Source organism: Rhincodon typus, chromosome 29, assembly GCF_021869965.1.
Source record: "Rhincodon typus isolate 14 chromosome 29, sRhiTyp1.1, whole genome shotgun sequence".
NCBI lineage: Eukaryota > Metazoa > Chordata > Chondrichthyes > Orectolobiformes > Rhincodontidae > Rhincodon > Rhincodon typus.
Window position 1 is genome coordinate 12,395,664 of NC_063360.1, and position 22,170 is coordinate 12,417,833.

Consider the following 22,170-nt stretch of genomic DNA (forward strand, 5'->3'; position numbering starts at 1 on the left):
TCCTCTGATGCTGCCTGGCCTGCTGTGTTCCTCCAGCTCCACACTGTGTTATCTTCGACTCCAGCATCGGCAGTTCTCACTATCTCTAATTAAAAGCACTGCATCAGTTCACTTTTAAGTATTTCAGATTATGACACAAATTATGATTGAATTGAGATGGAAACCAATATATCACAGAAAGCTTTATAAAATATTTTTCAATATATGAAACATTTGTATCATACGAAGAAACTTGACATTCCCCAAATATAAAATTAGCTTTTCAGGACCAGTGAGGCTATTTAGTAGCAAGTATGAACTTCATATGCCATAAAAAACCCAACAAGATGTAACTTTTTTTGAATGTTTTTTACAATGAGACAGATTGAGAATGAAGATTCTCCTTTATTCGTTGATGTTCTCACTGATTTCAGTCTGGGGAAGCTTTGACATTGATCCTTTAGAAGAGCATGGAATCCCTGACAGGAACTGCTGGACTTCAAAGTTGCTTTGAACAAGTGTGGACGTCTAACATTGCTGCCAATTTCAATGGAGTAGTGATGACAAACACTGACATTTTTACAATTAATACCACAGCAAAATCTAGGCCTACATTTCTTTGTAATCTTATTCTTCCAGTTTAGAACTGCCCTTAACCAGTCTGCCTTGTGAAGGATTATTGTGCAAGCTTTGGTTTACAGTCACTACAGCTTGCATTTGTATAAAACATACAAATCAATTAAACTACCCAAGGCAATTCACATGCATACCAAACAAAATTTTACACTGATTTTAAGAAGGTGAGGAATCCATTGGTGCTCAGAGTGTGCGATGAAGCCATGGAGAGTATTCCCAGTATGTTGTCTTATTTGCCTTTGTAGTATTGTCTCCATTTCCAGCGTGAGGGCATTGGCCTCAGGTGGGTGTCATATCATTCGAGACAACATGATTTAAGTTCATACCCATCTGTGCCTCCTGCCTTTAATTTTCCAGAAGGGAATCGAGGGTTTAAGATGTTAAAAATAGACTGGATAGGCTGGGACATTTTCACTGGAGCATAGGAAGTTGAGGGGTGACTTTATTGAGTTTTGTAAAATCATGAGGGGTGTATATAAGATGAATGTCAAGAGTCTTTTCCCTTGGGTAGAGGAGTTCAAAACTAAGGGACATATTTTAAGACGAGAGGAGAAAGATTTAAAAAGGACGTGAGGGACAACATTTTTACATGGAGGGTGGTTAGTGTGTGGAATGAACTGCCAGAGAGAGTGGTGGAAGCATGTACAGTTATGCATTTAAAAGACATTTGGATAAGTACATGAATAGGAAAGGTTTGGAGGGATATGGGCCAAGTGCAGGCAGGTGGGACCAGTTTCGTTTGGGAACATGGTCAGCATGAACTGGTTGGACCCAAGGATCTGTTTCCATGCTGTATGACTCTGTAAGAGGGCTTGAAGATCTGCTTTTGCAATGTTGTATATTTATCTCCAGCTTGTGGAATTACCCTGCTGGGTACAGGTAATGCTTGCGTTATCAATCTTCTATAGAAGTACAATGACAATACTGACATGACAGGCAGTGAGCCAAGTTTTGTTTCTCTTATACCCTTTGCTCTCCAGTCCACTGCTGAAGTGCATTTGAATGTGTTTTTAGAGACAGCTGAGGAGTTTTCAATGAAGTCATATTGATTTTTCACTGGTTTTGCACTCTTCACTCTCACCCTATTTGTCTTACTGTAAAACAAAGTTCAGAACAGTTACATCTTGTTGAGTGTTCTGGGTTTTTAGTGGCGTACTGAGTACATACTTGCTGCTAAACAGCCTCTGAAAAGCTAATTTTATATTTGTGGAATGTCAAATATTGAATTAATTAACTCAAATCCCTTTAAGTGCCTGTTAAGACTTTCTCTATTTTCTTTAATATCTTACCACCACTGATGTTAACCTGACTGGCATGTCGTTACCAGGAATGTTCTCAGACCCTTCTTTAAATATGAGTGCCACATTTCTCACTCTCCAAGCCCCCGGCACTTCCCACATATCTAGGGAAGATTGGAAGATTATGGTAAACTCTACTTCACTTACACCTCCTTTAAAAGCTGGAGAAGCAAATTATCTGGACTAAACCACTTATCCCTTGTAAGCAAATCTATTGTATCATCTTCTTCCTGTCATTTTCTTCCCATTTGTCAACATTTTCTTCCTTAGTAAACGACTGAATAAAGTACTCATTAAAGAGTCTAACCTTTCACTGTGTCTTTAGGAGGCTATTACCTCCTTTGTCTCTAAAGTAAAGTTGTTCTAACAACTTGCATTGTAAGCATTTCAGAGCAGTTTAACAGCTGAATTTCTGACTACCGTTGTGTGCCATTTTTTCTCATAGAATACGGCTTGAGGTTGGGGAGTCAAATTTTCATTAAACACATGTCATCGGATGGCCTTGCTTCAAAGGAAGGGGTCTTAAAGGAGGGAGACATTATACTAAAGGTAAAATATCTATTTTCAAATGTCGTGGAAAAATTAATTAATGAGGATAATAGATTTGAGGCAGCACGGTGGCTCAGTGGTTAGCACTGCTGCCTCACAGCGCCAGGGTCCCAGGTTTGATCCTAACCTCAGGCAACTGTCTGTGTGGAGTTTGCACATTCTCCCCGTGTCTGCATGGGTTTCCTCCGGGTGCTCTGATTTCCTCCCAAGTCCAAAGATGTGCAGGCTAGGTGGATCAGCCATGCTAAATCGCCCATAGTGTTCAGGGATGTATAAATTAGGGGGAATAGCTGTGGGAAATGCAGGGTTAGAGGGATATGGGAGGGGGTTGAGGATGGTTGGGATGCTCTTTGGAGAGTTGGTGTAGACATGTTGGGCTGAATGGCCTGTTAATACACGGTAGGGGCTCTATGAATTACATTCGCAGATCTTCAGTTGGGTAAGCAGCCCATTAAAGAAGTGGTTAATGGATGCCACATTAATCAGTGGAATGCAATATCCAGTAGGAGCTTGAATCTGAGAATCACAGAAAGAAAGGGTTGAAGGCAGAACTATGATGGTACAGTGTGAATTCTGTGACCTTTTCTCCGTGAAAGCATGGGTCTCCATTAGCAGCGAATGAACAACCCTCTAGGGCTATTGGCTGATAATGTTGAACACCCAGTTTAGCTTAAAACTACCACATATTTTCCATGAATGAATTATAGATTGCAGCTATTGGTCAGGGAAGAGGTTCTTGGTAGATGGTGGATGAAAAGAAGAACAGGCAATTAGAATCAGTTTGTCCAAATCCTTAATATTTCAAACCAATCATTTCCCAGTGTATCCAACCCATGTAGTGGTTAAAGAATTGATCTTGAATTCTTCTCATCTTGCTGGCACAATGACAAATAAAAGTCAGGCAATGGGTTCAACTATGGGAAATGCAAAATAGAAAACTAAATAGTTTTAAGAGAAAACTGAAAACATTTTGGGAATTCATAAGCAGGAAAAGCATTTCAAGCGGAAGGTATCAATAGGGTGAAGAGGAAATTAGGAGGTGGTTGTGTAATGGTGACATCACAGGGCTAGTAATCCAGATGTCCAGGTGGATGGTGTGGGAGACATTCAAATCCCACTACAGCAACTGGTGGAATTCAAATTCAATCCATAAATCAGGAACAGAAAACTAATGGTGACTGTATCAACTATCACTGATTGTCACAAAAATCCATCTTCTTCACTAGTGCCCTTTAGGGAAGGAAATCAGTCGTGCTCACCTCGTCTGGTCTACGTGCAATTCTGGATCCACAGCAATGTGGTTGATTCTTAACATCCCTCTGAAATGGCTGAGAAATACATCAGTTCAAGGGGGATTAGGGATGGGCAACAAATGCTGTCAGCAACACTGAGTGTACGGGAAAACACGCGGCGAATGCAGTATAACATGGATAATTGTTTCACTTAAAAGCTTATTTTCACTTTGGTGTGGAAAGTAGAAAATGAAGAGCATTTTTATAAATGGTAATATATTGGGAAATGTGGTTATCCAAAGAGATCTAAGCATCCTTATATGACAGTCAATGAAAGTAAACGGGGAAGTGCAACAATACTTAGGAAGGTAAATTTGCATGTTGCCCTTCATTGCAAAAGGGTTTGAAGTAGGGATGTCTTAGAGCAGTTATGCAGAGCCTTGGTGAGTCTGCACCTGGAGTATTATATGCAGTTTTGGTCTCCATACTATAAAGAGGATATATTTGTCATAGAGGGAATGCAGCAAAGTTTCATTAGGCTGATACCAGAGATGACAGGACTGTCATATGAGAGAAATTGCTTTAACTGGGCCTGTATTCACTAGAGTTTAGAAGAATTAGAGGGATCTGATTGAAACATATTAAATTCTAACAGGGCTAGATAGCCTGGCTACAGGGAAGATGTGTCATCTGGTTGTGGAGTCTATAACCAGGGGGTCACTGCTTCAGAATACAGTGCAGGCCATTTGGGACAGAGATGGGGAAACATTTTTTTCCCTCACAATATAATCAACCTGTGGAGCTCACTACCACACAAGGCTGTGATGGCCAGTTCACTCGATATTTTCAAAAAGAAATTAATAAAGTTTTAAAGGCAATAAGGAGTGTCGAGAGAAAGTGGGACTAAGGCATTGAGATAGAGGATCAGCCATGATTATGTTGAACGGGAGAGTAGGCTTGAAGAACCAAATGGCATACACTGCTCCTACTTTCTATGTTTCTGCACACATTCCATGCAATATTAAAAAAAAACTCTTGATCAAGAAGGTATGAAGGATTATGTGAGAGGTTGTTAAGTTGAGTTGCGATCAATCTAAATAGGGCCAGCCTTGTTGGGACAATTAGCTTGTTCTAACCATCTTCATGTTTCTAATGGACAAGTGTTAGAAGAAGTGATGGTGATGGATAATTTTCTTTGATCAGATTAATGGTGTAGTAACTGAGAATATATCACTGGAAGATACGAGGACACTAATTGAGAAGTCAGAGGGGGAGCTGAGGTTGGTGATCCTACGAGATAATGAACAGTTTCTGATCAATGTTCCTGAACTGGTGGACAGTGAGGAAGATAGCCTGGAAGGTAAGTTGCCAAACTACAAACTAATATTATTATATTCTGGTTTTAATTCTTCAATTACCAGCATCTCAAGGGAAATTCTACTGCCTTTTTATTCATCTCCATTTCTCATACTCTGGGTAGAATTTTCTGATGTTGTCAGTAATAAGCCTGAAGGTAGGGAAGGGATTTGATTGGTGTGGATGTGAACCCTACCTCTGTCAGAATTAAGTTTGGGGTGGAACAGCTTTGGCTGATATTTCCATTCCACTACCATTTGTGGTCCTGAGGCAGCCAATTAATGACCATTTAAGGGCCTCATCCCACTGCTGTTGATATTAACCCTGCTGCAGGTGGCTTCTCTTTAAGGTGCCAAACAGATGAATCTATGAAATCAGCCTGCCCCTTCTCAGGGTGGGACTGATTAATCTTGTTGAAGCATCAGGACTCTTGCCTATTGGCTGAGAGGCCTGTGCGGGAAGGTCCGCTGAACCTCAAGTCAATCAGTCAGTGACAAGGACAACAGAGCAACTTCCCCAGGAGGACAGGTCTCACTTACTGAGAGGTGCCAGCCAATCAGAGGCCGCCAGCCCTTGTGCTCAGTACAGGCAGTTGCAAGGCCACAGCCTCTGCGGGAAGGACAGGCTGCAGTGCCCAGGATTGCGAAGTAACCCGGATCACCAGAGGGTAATGTGGGGTTGGCGAGGTTTCACAGGGTGCACATTGCTTCAACAAGATTCCACCCTACACACTGAAACACACACTAACCTTACAATGACAAGATTACTGCATAGACGGCATGCTAAGTACAGTGTGATATAATTTCCATGAAACTTCCTCAATCTTCCACTGTAACTTTGGCAGAAGATTGGTGGAAACTGTTGCAAACGATGTTAATGGCTGTTTACTCCATTGCTCCAGGATTTGTGCTGATTTTTCAACCAAAATTATTGTATCAGAGCATCAAAATGTTAACAACACAGAAGAAAGTAATTTGGCACATTAAGACCTCCCCCACTACCTGCAGGAGCAATTTATCTAGTCTCATACACATCTCGGGAGAACGTCTTACATTCTGCTCATTCTGTCCTCCGTTTTCTGTATTATCTCTGCCTTCTTTCGTTTTCTCTGTCCAATAGTTTCTATTAAAAACTGTGTTAATACCTTGTGCATTAATACAAGTGTAGAACCTATGAAATAAATGGACCAACATCTCCACTAAAACAGCCAGCAGAGGAAAGGTCAACAATTATTGGTTAACGACGCAGACAGTAATTTTCGGTACAATCTCTTTTCATTGCTGAAAATCCATAGTATCACCATCTGCAAACAGACCAGGGCAGAATTAGATATTGACGATAATGTGTGTGGTTTTAAATTGGGTTTGAGTTCTAATAGTCCCTTGGTTGTAGCTAACTCCTTTGCAAGACAAAGCTGAAAACTTTTAAAACAGGCTTTTGATGTCCAACTTTAGAGTCATAGAGATGTACAGCACAGAAACAAACCCTTCAGTCCAACTCATCCATGCCGACCAGATATCCTAAATAAATGTAGTCCCATTTGCCAGGATTTGGCCCATATCCCTCTAAACCTTTCCTATTCATGTGCCCATCCAGATGCCTTTTAAATGTTGTAATTGTACCAGCCTCCACCACTTCCTCTGGCAGCTCATTCTATACACACACCACCCTCTGTGTGAAAAAGTTGCCCCTTAGGTCCCTTTTAAATCTTTCCCCTCTCACCTTAAACCTATGCCGTCTAGTTTTTGACTCCCCCAACCCAGGGAAAATACCTTATTTATTTACCCTATCCATGCCCCTCATGATTTTATAAACCTCTATAAAGTCACCCCTCAGCCTCCGACACTCCAGGGAAAATAGCCCCAACCTATTCAGCCTCTCCCTACAGCTTAAACCCTCCAACCCTGGCAACATCCTTGTAAATCTTTTCTGAACCCTTTCAAGTTTCGCAACATCCTTCCTATAGCAGGGAGACCAGAATTGCATGCAGTATTGAAATAGTGGCCTAACCAATGCTCTGTACATCTGCAAAATGACCTCCCAACTCCCAACTCCTACACTCAATGCATTGGCCAATAAAGGCCAGCATACCGAAAGCTTTCTTCACAATTCTGTCTACCTGTGACTCCACTTAGGAACTATGAACCTGCGCACCAAGGACTCTTTGTTCAGCAACACTCCCCAGGACCTTACCATTAAGTGTATAAGTCCTGCCCTGATTTGCCTTTCCAAAATGCTGTACCTCACATTTATCTAAATTAAACTCCATTTGCCACTCCTTGGCCCATTGGCCCATCTGATCAAGATCGCATTGTACTCTGAGGTAACCTTCTTCGCTGTCCACTAAACCTCCAATTTTAGTGTCATCTGCAAACTTACTAACCATACCTCCTATGTTCACATCCAAATCATTTATATAAATGACAAAAAGCAATGGACCCAGCACCGATCCTTGTGACACACCGCTGGTAACAGCCCTCTAGTCCGAAAAGCAACCCTCCACCACCACCCTCTGTCTTCTACCTTTGAGCCAGTTCTGTAACCAAATGGCTAGTTCTCCCTGTATTCCATTTGATCTAGCCTTGATCATCAGTCTGCCATGAGGAACCTTGTTGAATGCCTTACTGAAGTCCAGACAGATCATGTCCACAGCTCTATCTTCATCAATACTCTTTGTTACTTCTTCGAAAAAACTGAATCAAGTTAGCGAGATACGATTTCCCATGCACAAAGCCATATTGACTATCCCTAGTCAGTCCTTGCCTTTTCAAATACATGTAAATCCTGTCCCTCAGGATTCCCTCCAACAACTTGCTCACGGCCGATGTCAGGCTCAAGTTCCCAGGCTTTTCACCACGTAAGCCAACCTCCAGTCTTCTGGCACCTGACCTGTGGCTATCAATGATACAAATTTCTCAGCCAGGGACCCAGTAATCACTTCCCTAGCTTCCCACAGAGTTCTCGGGCACACCTGATCAGGTCCTGGGGATTTATCCACTTTTATGCATTTTAAGACGTCCAGCACCACATCTCCTCTGTAATATGGACGTTTTTCAAGATGTTGCGATTTATTTCCCCCTGTTCCCTATCTTCCATATCCTTCTCCACAGCACATACTGATGCAAAATATTCATTTAATATCTTCCCCATCTCTTGCGGTTCCACACATTGGTAGCCTTGCTGATCTTTAAGGGACCCTATTCTCACCTAATTACTCTTTTATTCTTAATGTATTTGTGAATCCATTTGGATTCTCCTTAACACTGTTTTCTAAAACTATCTCATGTCCTCTTTTTGCCTTCGTAATTTGCCTCTTACGTGTGCTCCTACTGCCTTTATATTCTTCTCGGGATTCACTCGATCTCTGCTCTCTATACTTGACATATGCTTCCTTCCTTATTTTTACCAAAACCTCAATTTCTCTAGTCATCCCTATACCTACCAGCCTTGCCGTTCACACTAACAGGAACTTACTGTCTCTGGACTCTCGTTATCTCATTTTCCAGGCATCCGTTTACCTATGAACATCTGCCCCCAGTTAACTTTTGAAAGTTCTTGCCTAATACTGTCAAAATTGGCCTTCCTCCAATGTAGAACTTTAACTTTTAGATTCGGTCTATCCTTTTCCATCACTGTTTTAAAACTAACAGAATTATGGTCACTGGCCCCAAAGTGCCCCCCCCACTGACACCTCAGTCACCTGCCCTGCCTTATTTCCCAAGAGTAGGTCAAGTTCTGTGCGAGTAGGTACATCCATATACTGAATCAGAAAATTTTCTTGTACATACTTAACAAATTCCTCTCCAACGAAGCCCTTAACACTATGGCAGTCCCAGTCCATACTTGGAAAGTTAAAATACCCTACCATAACCACACTAAGCTTTGTTCCTGCCTGCCCTGACTGTTTGACTTGCTCCTTTTCCCAACTGTACCAGTCTCAGACAAATCTCTTTCCTCACTACATTCCTGGGTCCCACCCCACTTACTCATTGAAATCTTCCTGAGTAGCTCTAGCAAATCTCCCTGCCAATATATTAATCCCCTCCCAATTCAGGTGCAATCTGTCCTTCTTATATGGGTCACTTCTACCTCAGAAGAGCATCCAATGATTCAAAAATGTAAACCCTTTCCCCCGGAACCAGCTCCTCTGCCACGCATTCATCTGCTGTATCCTCCTATTTCTACTCTCACTAGCTCATGGCACCAGGTGGACTCCAGATATTACTACCTTCAAGGAACTCCTTTTTAAATTCCTGCCTAACTTCCTACATTCTCTCCTCAGAATCTCGTCCTTTTTTTTCCTAAGTCATCAGTTCCAGTGTGAACAACAACCTCCTCCTGGTCCCTCACCTCTTTGAGAATATTCTGCACCATCTCTGAGATATCCTTGATCCTGGCACCAGGGAAGCAACACACCATTCTGATGTCTTGCTGTCGGGCGCAGAAACATCTGTCTGTGCCTCTGATGAGAGACACTCTATCACAATCTATCACTTAGAACCTGATGTACCCTTCGATACAATAGAGCCAGTCTCGGTACCGGAAACCTGGTTGTCAGTGTTACATTCCCCTGAAGGTCCATCACCCCCTACATTTTCCAAAACAGGATACTTCTTTGAGAAAGGGATAGCCACAGGAGACTCCAGCACAACCTGCCTCCCTCTCCTACCTTTCCTGGAGGCTATCCACCTACCTGACTGTAACTTTGGTTTATCTCCCTTCCTGCAAATGCCATCCATTAGACCCGCTAGCTCCTGTAAATTCCTCATTAAGTGCTGGTCCAATCCATCCATGCGATCCAATAAGATTTGCAACCAAGCACACTTCCTGCAGACATAATCATCAGTGACATGAAAACTCTTCCTAATCTCCCACATCCAACAGGAAGAGCACATCACTCTATTAAAGGCCACCCTTGCACCTCAACAATCTACAGACCCAGAAAATTGTACAGTATTACTGTTCCAGGGCTAAAAACACTTCACCAAGCTAACTTAGTACTTATGTTTTTAAATTTTTAATGTTTAATCAAGAGACAGATCTCAACAAAAACTTATAATCCAAAAAGAATTCCCTCCACTCACTATTGTAGGTTTACAAAAAAACCCAGTAAGGTTACCCTTTAAAACTAGCCACTTAGCTGCTTCCCTGCTGTGAGCTCCCCCACACAGGTTTCTCCAAAGTTAGCTGTGAATTTCACTGTTTGTTTATTTTTATTAGACAAACTCCGATCTCCAGAGATATTTGAATTCAAACTTTCTCTTCAGAAACTTCAGGATGGTCCAATTAAAAACCACATCACCTGTCCCAATCCCATTGGTGATGACTTTTGTCATGAGAGACAAAAATGTATTCATTTTTCAAAAGAAATGTGGAATAAATCTTCATTTCTCAAATTATTCTGTTTATCTGTATTTTTCTGTCTAGAATTTTCAGACATTGAGTCTGAACGTACAGATTCACCAAGTGATAATCGGTCAAAACATATTTTGGTGGATCCTCCCAACACAAGGAAGAGTAATGGAAGGTAATCTTTTTACTGAGCACAGCAATGGAGAGGCCAATGTACAAAGTGCAGAAACTGACATGAAAGCCACTTTGTCAAGTACTGAGGCCAGTGTTTTCAACTTCTAGTTAGATTCCTTTCAAATTCTGACACTATGGTTACCATATCTTCAACTGAGAAACCAAAGGTTAAGGGTCCAATGTCTGCTGTGCCATGATTCATGGTCAGTACACCATTGAGAGAAATGCTCATGATATCATTATTGTATCAAAGCAAATGAGCTGAGGGTGATGTTTGATGTGGAAGGTCTTCTTGGGGCCTGGGATGGGGGTGAGGGGGCAGGTGTAGGGGCAGGTGTAGCACTTCCAATGGTTGCAGAAAAAAGGGCCGGGGGTGGTGGGGCTGGTGGGGAGTGTGGAGCGGAGGCAGGCATAGCTTGAGCCCATGTGGGTACCATTGGCCACCCCATTTGTCTGTAGGAAGTGGGAGGAATTGAAGGAGAAGTTGTTAAGGGTGAGGACCAGTTCAGCTAAGTGGATGAGGGTGTCAGTGGAGGCGAACTGGTCAGGCCTGCGGGACAGAAAGAAGTGGAGGGCCTTTAGGCCATCTGCATGGGGAATGCAAGTGTATAGGGACTGGACGTCCATGGTAAAGATGAGGTGCTGGGGACCAGGGAATTGGAAGTTTTGGAGGAGGTGGAGGGCGTGGGTGGTGTCATGGACATAGGTAGGGAGTTCCTGGACCAAGAGGGAGAAAATGGAGTTGAGATAAATGGAGATACGTTCAGTGGGGCAGGAGCGGGCGGAGACAATGGGTCGACCAGGGCAGTCAGGTTTGTGGATTTTGGGAAGGAGATAGAAGCGGGCGGTGCGGGGTTGGGGAACGATGAGGTTGGAGGCCGTGGGTGGGAGGTCACCTGAGGTGATGAGGTTGTGGATGGTTTGGGAGATGATGGTTTGGTGCTCGGGGGCGGGATCATGATCAAGGGGGCAGTAGGAGGAGGTGTCAGAGATGTGGCGACTGGCCTCGGCGACGTAGAGGTCAGTGCGCCATACTACAACTGTGCCTCCCTTGTCCGCGGGTTTTATGATGAGGTTGGGTTTGAAGTGGAGGGAGCGGAGGGCTGCACGTTCTGTGGGGGAGAGGTTGGAGTGGGTGAAAGGGGTGACTCCCGTGACTACCTTGTCCGCTCTACACTCCCCACCAGCCCCACCACCCCTGGCACTTTTCCCTGCAACCGCAGGAAGTGCTACACCTGCCCCTACACCTCCCCCCTCACCCCCATCCCAGGCCCCAAGAAGACCTTCCACATCAAACAGATGTTCACCTGCACATCTGCTAATGTGGTATACTGTATCCGCTGTTCCTGATGTGGCCTCCTCCACATCAGGGAAACCAAGCGGAGGCTTGGAGACCGCTGTGCAGAACACCTATGCTCGGTTTGCGACAAACGACTGCACCTCACAGTCGCGAACCATTTCAACTCCCCCTCCCACTCCTTGGACGACATGTCCATCCTGGGCCTCCTACAGTGCCACAATGATGCCACCCGAAGGTTGCAGGAACAGCACCTCATATTTCTCTTGGGAATCCTGCAGCCCAAGGGTATCAATGTGGACTTCACAAGCTTCAATATCTCCCCTCCCCCTACTGCACCCAAAACCAGCCCAGCTCGTCCCCGCCTCCCTAACCTGTCCTTCCTCCCACCTATCCCCTCCTCCCATCTCAAGCCGCACCCCCATCTCCTACCGACTAACCTCATCCTGCCCCCTTGACCTGTCTGTCCTCCCTGGACTGATCTATCCCCTCCCCAACTCCCCACCTACACTCACCTTTACTGGCTCCATCCCCACCTCTTTGACCTGTCTGTCTCCTCTCCACTTATCTTCTCCTTTATCCATCTTCTATTTGCCTCCCCCTCTCTCCCTATTTATTTCAGAATCCCCTTCCCCTCCCCCATTTCTGGAGAAGGGTCTAGACCTGAAACGTCAGTTTTCCTGCTCCTCTGATGCTGCTTGGCCTGCTGTGTTCATCCAGCTCTACACCTTGTTATCCCTACTATTCCTGGAGTTGTCACAAAAGTGAAAAGACTTAATTTAACTATCCAATTTACCTGACTGATGAACCCAGGAGAAAAAAAAACATCATCAGATTTCTCTACATAACAAGAAAGCCACTATTTATCACAAACAAACTGTTTTTAATCAATAGCAGACAAGAAACACAAAGTATTAATTTGCTGACTCTACCTCTTTGTTTAAAAAAACCCTATACACATACCAACGCACAAAGAGACAAGACGCAAATATTTTGGGTGAAGCAGCATAAAAAATGTCATCAGTAAAGCACAATTGTGGCATTGGTCTGGATTACAGATGTCAATGAGACATTTTCCTTCAGGTTCCTTTCAGCACATTGAGGAGGATGTGGGATGGTAGACATACCGATTCTCAACTTTACAATTACTCATTGAAGATTTGCCCTATTCGTGTCTTTGAAGGGTTTTTTTTTTCCATTTGAATTTGCAGAGGGAGAGAAAATATGGCTTGAAATGTTCTTTTACTTCACCACTCACAGGAGCAAAAAAGATATTTTCTCCTTCAGTGGCTGGATGTTTCTGCTGTATTATCCACATCCACTCCTGAACCCTGGCCACATGCCCAGGAATTAATCAGGAAGGATTATGATGCTGAGTACTCTTGAATGCATGCAATTGGTCTTGGTCCAATCAAAAGTTTGCCACTGGTCTAAACTGCACCTGGGTACCTACAGAGCCAATATGTCAAACATCCATCCCAAGTGCTTGAATAAGGCAACCTTGTGAATACAACACTCAATGAATTCCAATAATTCATTTTGTTTTAAAAGAAAACGGCAACATTTTCTACACTCCCTCATTTAAAGCAGAATCTTCCCATTTTAAAGTCCACAGTCCAACTAATAAAAATGGCTTTTATAATAGTTAGCTGTAATAAATATCTGTTGGCTTCTTCAGACCCAGGATATCCACACCCAATTTCTTATGTTACAGCAGATAACGCAAACATTGCTGCAATTGGTAAAAATACCCTGCTGAAAGCAAAACTATATCGTTATCCATTAAGCATGTGCCCCAGAGCCTGTTCCTTGGAGGTTAAGCTTTTAAAACCCAAATTGGTTTGATAGATAACAACAAAGTCATGAAGAATAATATAAAAATCCTTATCAGCTCTGCACATAGTTTGGTTGCTTTTATGCATTAAACTTTCGCCCATTTGAAATGAATTAACTCCTAAATTGAAATAATGCACAAAGAGAATGGTGTATACACATGATTGATGTTTAAGTTCCTTGTGATGGATGCCCTGGATTGAATCGGTGCTGCAATCCAATCCTTTTATTTTGCATTATGTTCAAGGCTTGGTTGATACTGATAGGGATTCTCACTCTTTTTCCAGCCTGAAGCCAAACACAAAACCAGTGTCAGAGATAGATGTCAGTCCTACAGCTCCCAAACCCCGTCATGGTGAGTACCAGTGACAATCAGTTCATTCCTAGTGCAAAATCTCAGGGTGAAACTCATTTCAACTATTTTGCTGCTTACAGATTGATCTTAACAGCCATACTTCACAGCAATGAATGCACTTAGGTTAGCAATTTGTTGATTACTAATTGCTTTTAATAATCATTTAACTGACAGCTCTGCTGCTGACAATAGTCATGACTGGGTCCAGTGTTCTACAGTAAATTAGATGGTGCTGCTCGCTCCATGACCTGAAGACAATGCAGCTTGAATTTCCTGAGGACTGTGGGACCCAGCCTAGGGGATAAATGAGAGTCCCTAGGCTGCACTGGCTGAGATGCTGATTAACAAAGTTACTTTCCACAGTTGGCCTCCTAATTTTGTACTTCCACACTTGCTGTCCAATTGAGGACAATGAGACACTCCCAAATTTGTAGGGTTCAGAGGAAGCCATCCATCATGGAAAGTCAAAAAATCAGAAATGGTGCTGCTAATGTATGTAGGTAGGCTTGAGGAAATCCCTATTCCTGGTCACAAATGACGGTCATAAAAGTCAAATAACTCCACAGAGGCCAGTATCCCGTCAGTAACCCACCCTTTATTTACACATGCATAATACTTGACGCTGGTCTGGCTTCCTCATAGCCAGCTCTCAGAGTGAACAGAACCTCTGACACTACAGTTTATAACTGTCAGCCAAGGCTCCCTGATTTGACCAGATTAACAGCCCCAATCAGGGAACTCTTATTCTATGAGGTCCACCTGTCTAACTTTGTTACAATCACCACATAAATGACTGAAATGATTAACACAACTGGACATTAAGAAGATAGTGTCTCTCTCTCTCTCTCTTACTCTCTCACAGACACACACATACAGGCGCACACACACACACACACACACACAAACACAGGCACACACACACAAACACACACACACAGGCACATTCAGACACACACACAAACAGACACACACACACACACACACACACACAAGCAGAGACACACACACACACACACACACACACACACACACACACACACACACACACACACACACACACAAATGGGAACTGCCACAGCTGCGGTTGCTTACTGGCTTTTAAGCATAAGGCTTCCACATGTGATGGGATTATCACTCTGCTGTTGGATAAGTGCTACTGAGCCCCTAAATCACTCCTATTTGGAGCCTTAAACGTGCAAATTGTCTTTCTGCCTTCATTTAATATGCAGCCATTCCTAAATTGCCCAGTTATTGGGAATGCATCAAGAAAAAGTCACAGCTCTGCTCCATTTATTTGGGCCCTACAGCTTCCAACTGCTCCATGCCCTGGAAGGGAAAATTTAGCCTTGCATTCAGTAACTTCCAGAATCAGCAACTCAAATAATAGCTCCAATGCAACCTGCAATAATTCTGCCACTACTTAATTTGACTACTTACATCCATCAGATCTAGTTGTCAAGAAATGCAAAGATTGAGGATTAAATGTAAGAGATTTCAAAATGGAAGATAAGAGAAAGGACATAGAATTATGGATATAGGGAATTTATTACCAGAGTTAGCGATTGGGGCAGGAACTGATTTAACGTTCAAGTTGAGATTGGAAAAGAGGCTGAATGCATATGGGAACATGCTGTATGAATGTTATTTGAATAGTTTGTTTGTGCAGAGTGCAAACATTAACATGAACTGGTTCGACCAATATCCTGTTTCTTTGTTGTAAGTTCTCCATTCATATAGGGGGAAATAGGGAACCTGAATCCTGCTGCAGGAAGATCAAATACATCAGCTCTCCCAGTGACACTCATTATAGAATCAATTTCCTTCAAATATATGTAAAGTCACTATGCATTTCACTAATTTCCTTTCTCAACTGAAGGTACTGCTTCTATGATGAATTATGCTGTTGTACATCTCTCTTGTGCTGTCTCAGCTCAGCGATCGTGCGTCATGTGTGAGCCTGGAGAGTTAGAATATCCAAGCTGTCTGAATCCAGGAGCTGAGAACACAAAGACAAACCTAATCTAGTCTCTGTGGCCCTCCAGGTAACTGCACTGTGCAGTAGGAATAGCCAGAAAAGAATCCAGATCAGGAATCCTGGCTAATCTTACCCTCCATCCCTAAGTCAACATTTATCAAAAAATAGGAGATTCCAGAGCTAATCACAAATTGCTACTCTGATAAAACATTTTCCCTTCACGAAGTGAGGAGCTGGGTCAAATGGTACAGTCAGAAGTCATACAGTGCAGCTGAATTGTGTAGGAATTTTCTTTTGTTCATTTCTTAAATGTTGTTTTTCATCCTAAATCTTTGACATCCCTTTTCCAGATGCAGTTGTTGATGAGCGAACATATGCTGCTCCTATAAAGACTTCAAACACAAGCCCACAGGATGGATATAATGTTGGGTAAGTGCCAACAGACTATGAGACCAAATTAGTTGAGGGCGATGTGCAAGACCTCTATGACTGCAAGTTGATGAAAAGTTGACTTACTAATTTAGCCCAGGGAAATGCAGGTTTGATGAAAACAACAGAATCTAATTCATTCACCTGTTAGCTCCTCTTCTCCTCTCCTCAAGGTGTTAACTGATGCTTGGGACATAGTCTCAAGGCCATTCAGTATCCTGCTGCATTCTTGCTGCTAGTTGTAGCCTACAGCATGATGAAAGGCCTTTTGCACAAGATACCAGAGGATGACCAGGCCTGTTAGAGGAGAGGAGAAAAAAGTATGTTATTCTTCAGTGTAAATTCATCAGCAAATCTGTTGATGTGTTGAAAATAAAAACTGTAAACATTATATCAGGAATTAAATAAAATTTGGTCTCCTGCGGACTAAAGTCTCCTGAAATTCTCTCCTCCATAGTCAACCATTACTCCTTGTTGCACACCCACTTGATGTTAACACATTCAACATGCATCTTCACTTAAGATGTAAAAGTGAACTTTATGGCAGTACAGGGTAGCTTTAAGTCATGCTAACTAGCAACAAGTTTGGCCCCTTGCTGATGTGTGCAGTCAATGACTAACACAGAGCAGACAGCATGAAATTCCTATGATGCCTGCATCCAATTAAAAGGACACTGGGTAATCACATGTAACACACCACATGCTTGTTTGTGGGTCTATTCAGTTTAATCCCTAATAAGTGCTCACTAACCAAATAACCATGTATTTCAATATTTAGCTACAGTCCTGACATGAAAGTGGCGAGGTTTGTCAAGGATGCCAGTGTTGGCCTGCAGCTGGCTGGAGGCAATGATGTTGGAATATTCGTATCTCGAGTTCTGGATGATAGTCCTGCAGCCAGACAGGGAATCCAGAAAGGAGACCAGATTCTGCAGGTAACTGAATGCTCAATTCTAATTTGTTAGTATTGACATCCCAAAACCTCTCTTGCCATGATCTTATGGCTGTTTTAACATGAGTATTTGGCTTATTAATGTTAAGAATTTAAGTGGGTAAAGGTCTTAAGGGTCCACTTTCAACAAGATTCACCCACACCCACCAAAACCCAGGTTCAAGTCCCATTTGCTCCAGAGGTGTACAGCAACATGTCTGAGCAGGTTATTGAGAAACTATCTACCCCCACAATAGGTGGTCACTGAAATTGGATCATCCCAAAGATGTCCAAGCAAGGACAAAGGCAACTCCACACAAGAGGCACAAAATCGGGATGATCACAGGATGAAGGGGGAAGTTGGAAGATTTATTTTTCACACAAAGGGATATTAAAACATGGAGTAATTTTTCGAAAACCTATTACAGAACAGACTAAAATACGTTTTAAAAGAGAACCATGTAAATGTCCATAAAGGAAGAATACAAAAGGACTCAGGAAAGAGGTAGTAGATGGGATTAGAATAGATTAATCAGTTAGAATGTGGAATCCTAAATTAATTGTTGCTGAAACAGGAAGCATAGATCGGTTTAAAAGGGAACAGCATATTTATTTGGAAAAGAAAAAGACCAAAGAGTACCATAAGGGACTTTGTTTCTCATGGAAGGAAAAAAACACTGGCACAGTTTCAGCACTAATTGTGAACAGAACATTTTACTATTCTGTGCCTGTGCTAGAGGTCCGGAGTTCTCACTAAGGTTGGTGCAATGAGCTTGAACTTCGATGTGATGAAACACATGTCGAAGACCAGAGAGATGATCCTGCTTACACCCCTGTGTCCCTGCCTGTAAAAGTGGCTCTTTGTACAATTTAGTTTGTCATCATTCAGAGACAGCAACGGACTGAACACATGTGGAATTTCAGCAAAAGGCAATAACCTTCCCCATCAGTGAATAGATAACCATATAACACTGATCTGTACAGACTGGATCTTTGATGAGTAGGCTGATGTTTGCGGTGGAAATACTACACCTGGTCTTGTTGTATTACCACTCCTCATCACTATTCAGCAATTCTGTGGATAGGCATAAACTGATGTCAAGTGAGAACAAGACTGGATTTGGCTGTGATTTAATTTGCAATCCAGTACCCTGTAAACAATCAGTGGTTCACCCGTGAGAAATAGCCCAAAAACTCTCTGCTCGACAATTAAAGAAAAAAGTTGAAAATATAGGTTTTCACTGCAAAGCTCAACCATTCTTTTTCTTTTCCCTGAGTAGGTGAACAATGTCAACTTCCAAAACCTCACCCGTGAAGAGGCAGTTTTGCTCATGTTAGATATCCCGAAAGGAGAGCTGGTGGAGATTAAAGCTCAGAGGAAGGAGGGCAGTAAGTACAACTTGATTTGTATATGGTTCAAATTTTTCGGCGAATCATTCATCTATCCTTCCCTGAAGGCTGACTGAAATAGGAGTATAAATTCTCAGACTCTGTCCAATACCTCACCAAAGTAGGTAATTGTCATGTGTGTACTCAGTACAGGAATTCTATTTGACCAGTGAAGGCATTAACAGCAGTTTTAGCAGCTCCATTGCCAAACATAGTGAATAATGATCAGGAACAAGAACTTGCTGACTTTCCTTCCTTATCCCAAAACCATTGTGCTCCCTTACTATTGCTTCAGCTGAGATTAACTATGTTAGTACAGTATCTATCATATACCTTTTACAAACCCAATTCCATGGTTCTTTGATCAGCAGTATATCTAATAGATGAGAAAATCCATCACCATGTCTCAAAACCAAACTACTAAGTCATCTACATCTTGTATGTACTAGAGAGAGAATGCATACGTGCTTTTTCCATGGCCTCATACCCGAACCACCAGAGAAGTGAAGTTAAGGTGAAGGTTTGTATGACCCCCAAGTGTCAACAGAGATATCTCAGGGTTTAAACAGTTAAATCTGTGCAGCTTTTGGCTAGTTTGGGCATTGATGGTAGGATGTCACAATTGTACAAAGCCTTGGTGAGACCAGACCTGAAATATTATGTGCAATTTTGGTATCCTTTTCTGAGGAAAGATATTTTTGCTCTTGAGGGAGTGCAGGCTAATTCCGGGGATGGTGGGTCTGACGTATGAGGAGAGATTGACTAGGTCGGGATTGTTTTCGCTAGAGTTCAGACGAATGAAGGGGGATCTCATAGAGACTTATAAAATTCTGACAGGACTGGACAGGTAGATACAGGAAGGATGTTCCCAATGGTGGGTGTGTCCAGAACCAGGGGTCACAGTATGAGGATTCAGGGTAGATTACTTAGGACGGAGATGAGACATTTCTTCACCCAAAGAGTGGTGAACCTGTGGAATTCATTGCCACGGGAAGTAGCTGATGTCAAAGCATTGAATGTATTCAAGAGGCAACTAGGTATGGCACTTGGGGCGAATGGGATCAAAGGTTATGGGGAGAAAGCAGGATTAGGCTATTGAGTTGGATGATCAGCCATGATCATGATGAATGGCAGAGCAGACTTGAAGGGCCGAATGGCCTCCTCGTGCTCATATCTTCTATGTTTCTATCATCAGGCTGGAAAGAATCCCAGCCCAAGTGTCAGACCTACCCCATGCTTTAGTGAGCTGGGTAGGTCGATCAATTATCATCAGTGCCTGTGGACCTGTCTAGATTACCACATTAGCCACAAAGAATTGATTTTGTTCCAGACCTGCCTCCCCAGATCTGCCATATTTGATGTTGATCCCAAAAAACAACTGATCTACTTCTTGCCTATTACTCTCACCCCTGTCTTGTAGGAAGACAGTCACAAATCGGCCTTCACTTCAAACAAAAGATCGGAGGTAGATACTAAAAAGAAAGTTTAAAAACATTGGAAGTACACAGCAGGTTGATCGGTGTCTGCCAGTTTAGAGTTTGGGTGTATCCTATCACCAGAACTGTCCTACTCTTTTCATTTGATTGCTTACAGATTGGAATGCAGTTTGGATGTGTAGTTTCTGTGGAAGGGCTGTATTAAATTTAGCCAATCTCCTCAATGCTACTGTTCAGATTTGCTGTGCAGGTAAATGCCCTGTGGAGCTAGTTACCGAGAAGTGCTCTGTTCCTTAGTACCTGGAATAAACTCCACATCATGGTATTGTGAAAGACTGGATTATCGAGTTCAAAAAAACAACGGGATATGTTTCAGCTTTCTGGTTTTTTTAGTGTTTTGACACTTTTGAAGTATGACACATCTGAAGTATGGGTATTAAGCATTAGACCAAAAGCTTTTAGATACAGGAATGAAGAAAACTGAAATCTAGAGATTAAATGTAATTTAGTTTAAATATAAGCATTAATATTGATGATAAAGGAATTTGAAACATTGTTCATAAATACAAAATTACATAGAGGTCCCCTCCTTTTCAGTTTATCAGAAGATGATCAACTCAAATGTTGGAGACTCCTTCTACGTACGAACACACTTCGACCATGAGGTAGAAGGAACACAGGAACTAAGCTTCAGGAGAGGTGAGGTTTTCCGAGTTGTCGACACCATGCACAAAGGGAAGTTGGGAGCGTGGTATGCCGTGAGAATTGGCCAAGACTTCAAGGAACAGGACAAAGGCACCATCCCCAGCAAGAACAGGTCAGTCATGTGACTGGGATTATGTACAGAAAGACCACTAGGGGATGGAGTTATTTCAATCTGCCTCAGGATTGACAAGTAATTCCTTCTAACACAATTGTTATCAGTTGCACCAAGTTAATGAATCTTGCTCTCTTAGGCTCTTCAATGTGCTGACTCATTAACTGCAATGATATCATCCTACCCATGACCTTGGCTGAGATGAACAAACTCAGGACAAGCCAGAAATTGAACCAGGGCATGTTTATGCTGTAAATACTCTGTGAAATAATTTTAATTAAACTAATTCCCACAGTAATTTTCTCCTGGAATCTTTGCAGCGGCAGGGAGCTATAGGTTGAGATAAGCTACTAATATAAACTACAGGTCCAATTCAGGATCATCTTGACCTGCAGCTTTTATATATTTTCTGGCTTAACTAGTTCAGACAGAAAGCTGTAAAATTTGGACATTAGAAGCAAATTGAATAGCGTTGTATTTAGTTTAAAATTTTGTCACGTTTCTGACCTTATAGAAGAGATGTTTCAAATTAATTTTTGGGATATTGGTGACAAAATCAGCATATATTGCCCTGAGAAAGTGATGGTGAACTTTCTAATAGTCATTTAATATAACTGAGTGGCTAACTCAGTGACTCAAAAGATCAATTATGAATTAACCAAGACAACAAGGTGCAGGGCTGGATGAACACAGCAGACCAAGCAGCATCATAGGAGCAGAAAGGCTGACGTTTCGGGCCTAGACCCTTCATCAGAAATGGGGGAGGGGAAGGGGGTTCTGAAATAAATAGGGAGAGAGTGGGAGGCGGATAGAAGATGGATAGAGGAGAGGATAAGTGGAGAGGAAACAAACAGGTCGAAGAGGTGGGGATGGAGCCAGTAAAGGTGAGTGTAGGTGGGGAGTTAGGGAGGGGATAGGTCAGTCCAGGGAGGACAGACAGGTCAAGGGGGCGGGATGAGGTTAGTCGGTAGGAGATGGGGGTGTGGCTTGAGGTGGGAGGAGGGGATAGGTGGGAGGAAGAACAGGTTAGGGAGGTGGGGACAAGCTGGGCTGGTTTTGGGATGCGGTAGGGGGAGGGGAGATTTTGAAGCTTGTGAAATCCGCATTGATACCATTGGGCTGCAGGGTTCCC

The 22,170-nt window shown here is 42.6% G+C and overlaps 1 protein-coding gene across 1 annotated transcript in view; it reads left to right on the forward strand.

Moving 5' to 3' along the window:
• LOC109924099 (tight junction protein ZO-3-like) overlaps positions 1-22,170 on the forward strand; it is a 75,710-nt gene that overhangs the window by 32,616 nt on the left and 20,924 nt on the right. Inside the window, exons 6-13 of the mRNA XM_048614262.1 lie at positions 2,359-2,462; positions 4,898-5,054; positions 10,478-10,577; positions 13,994-14,061; positions 16,387-16,465; positions 17,244-17,400; positions 18,677-18,785; positions 20,819-21,038. Coding sequence (XP_048470219.1) covers positions 2,359-2,462; positions 4,898-5,054; positions 10,478-10,577; positions 13,994-14,061; positions 16,387-16,465; positions 17,244-17,400; positions 18,677-18,785; positions 20,819-21,038 — 994 coding nt within the window. The remainder of the gene's footprint in view (positions 1-2,358; positions 2,463-4,897; positions 5,055-10,477; positions 10,578-13,993; positions 14,062-16,386; positions 16,466-17,243; positions 17,401-18,676; positions 18,786-20,818; positions 21,039-22,170) is intronic.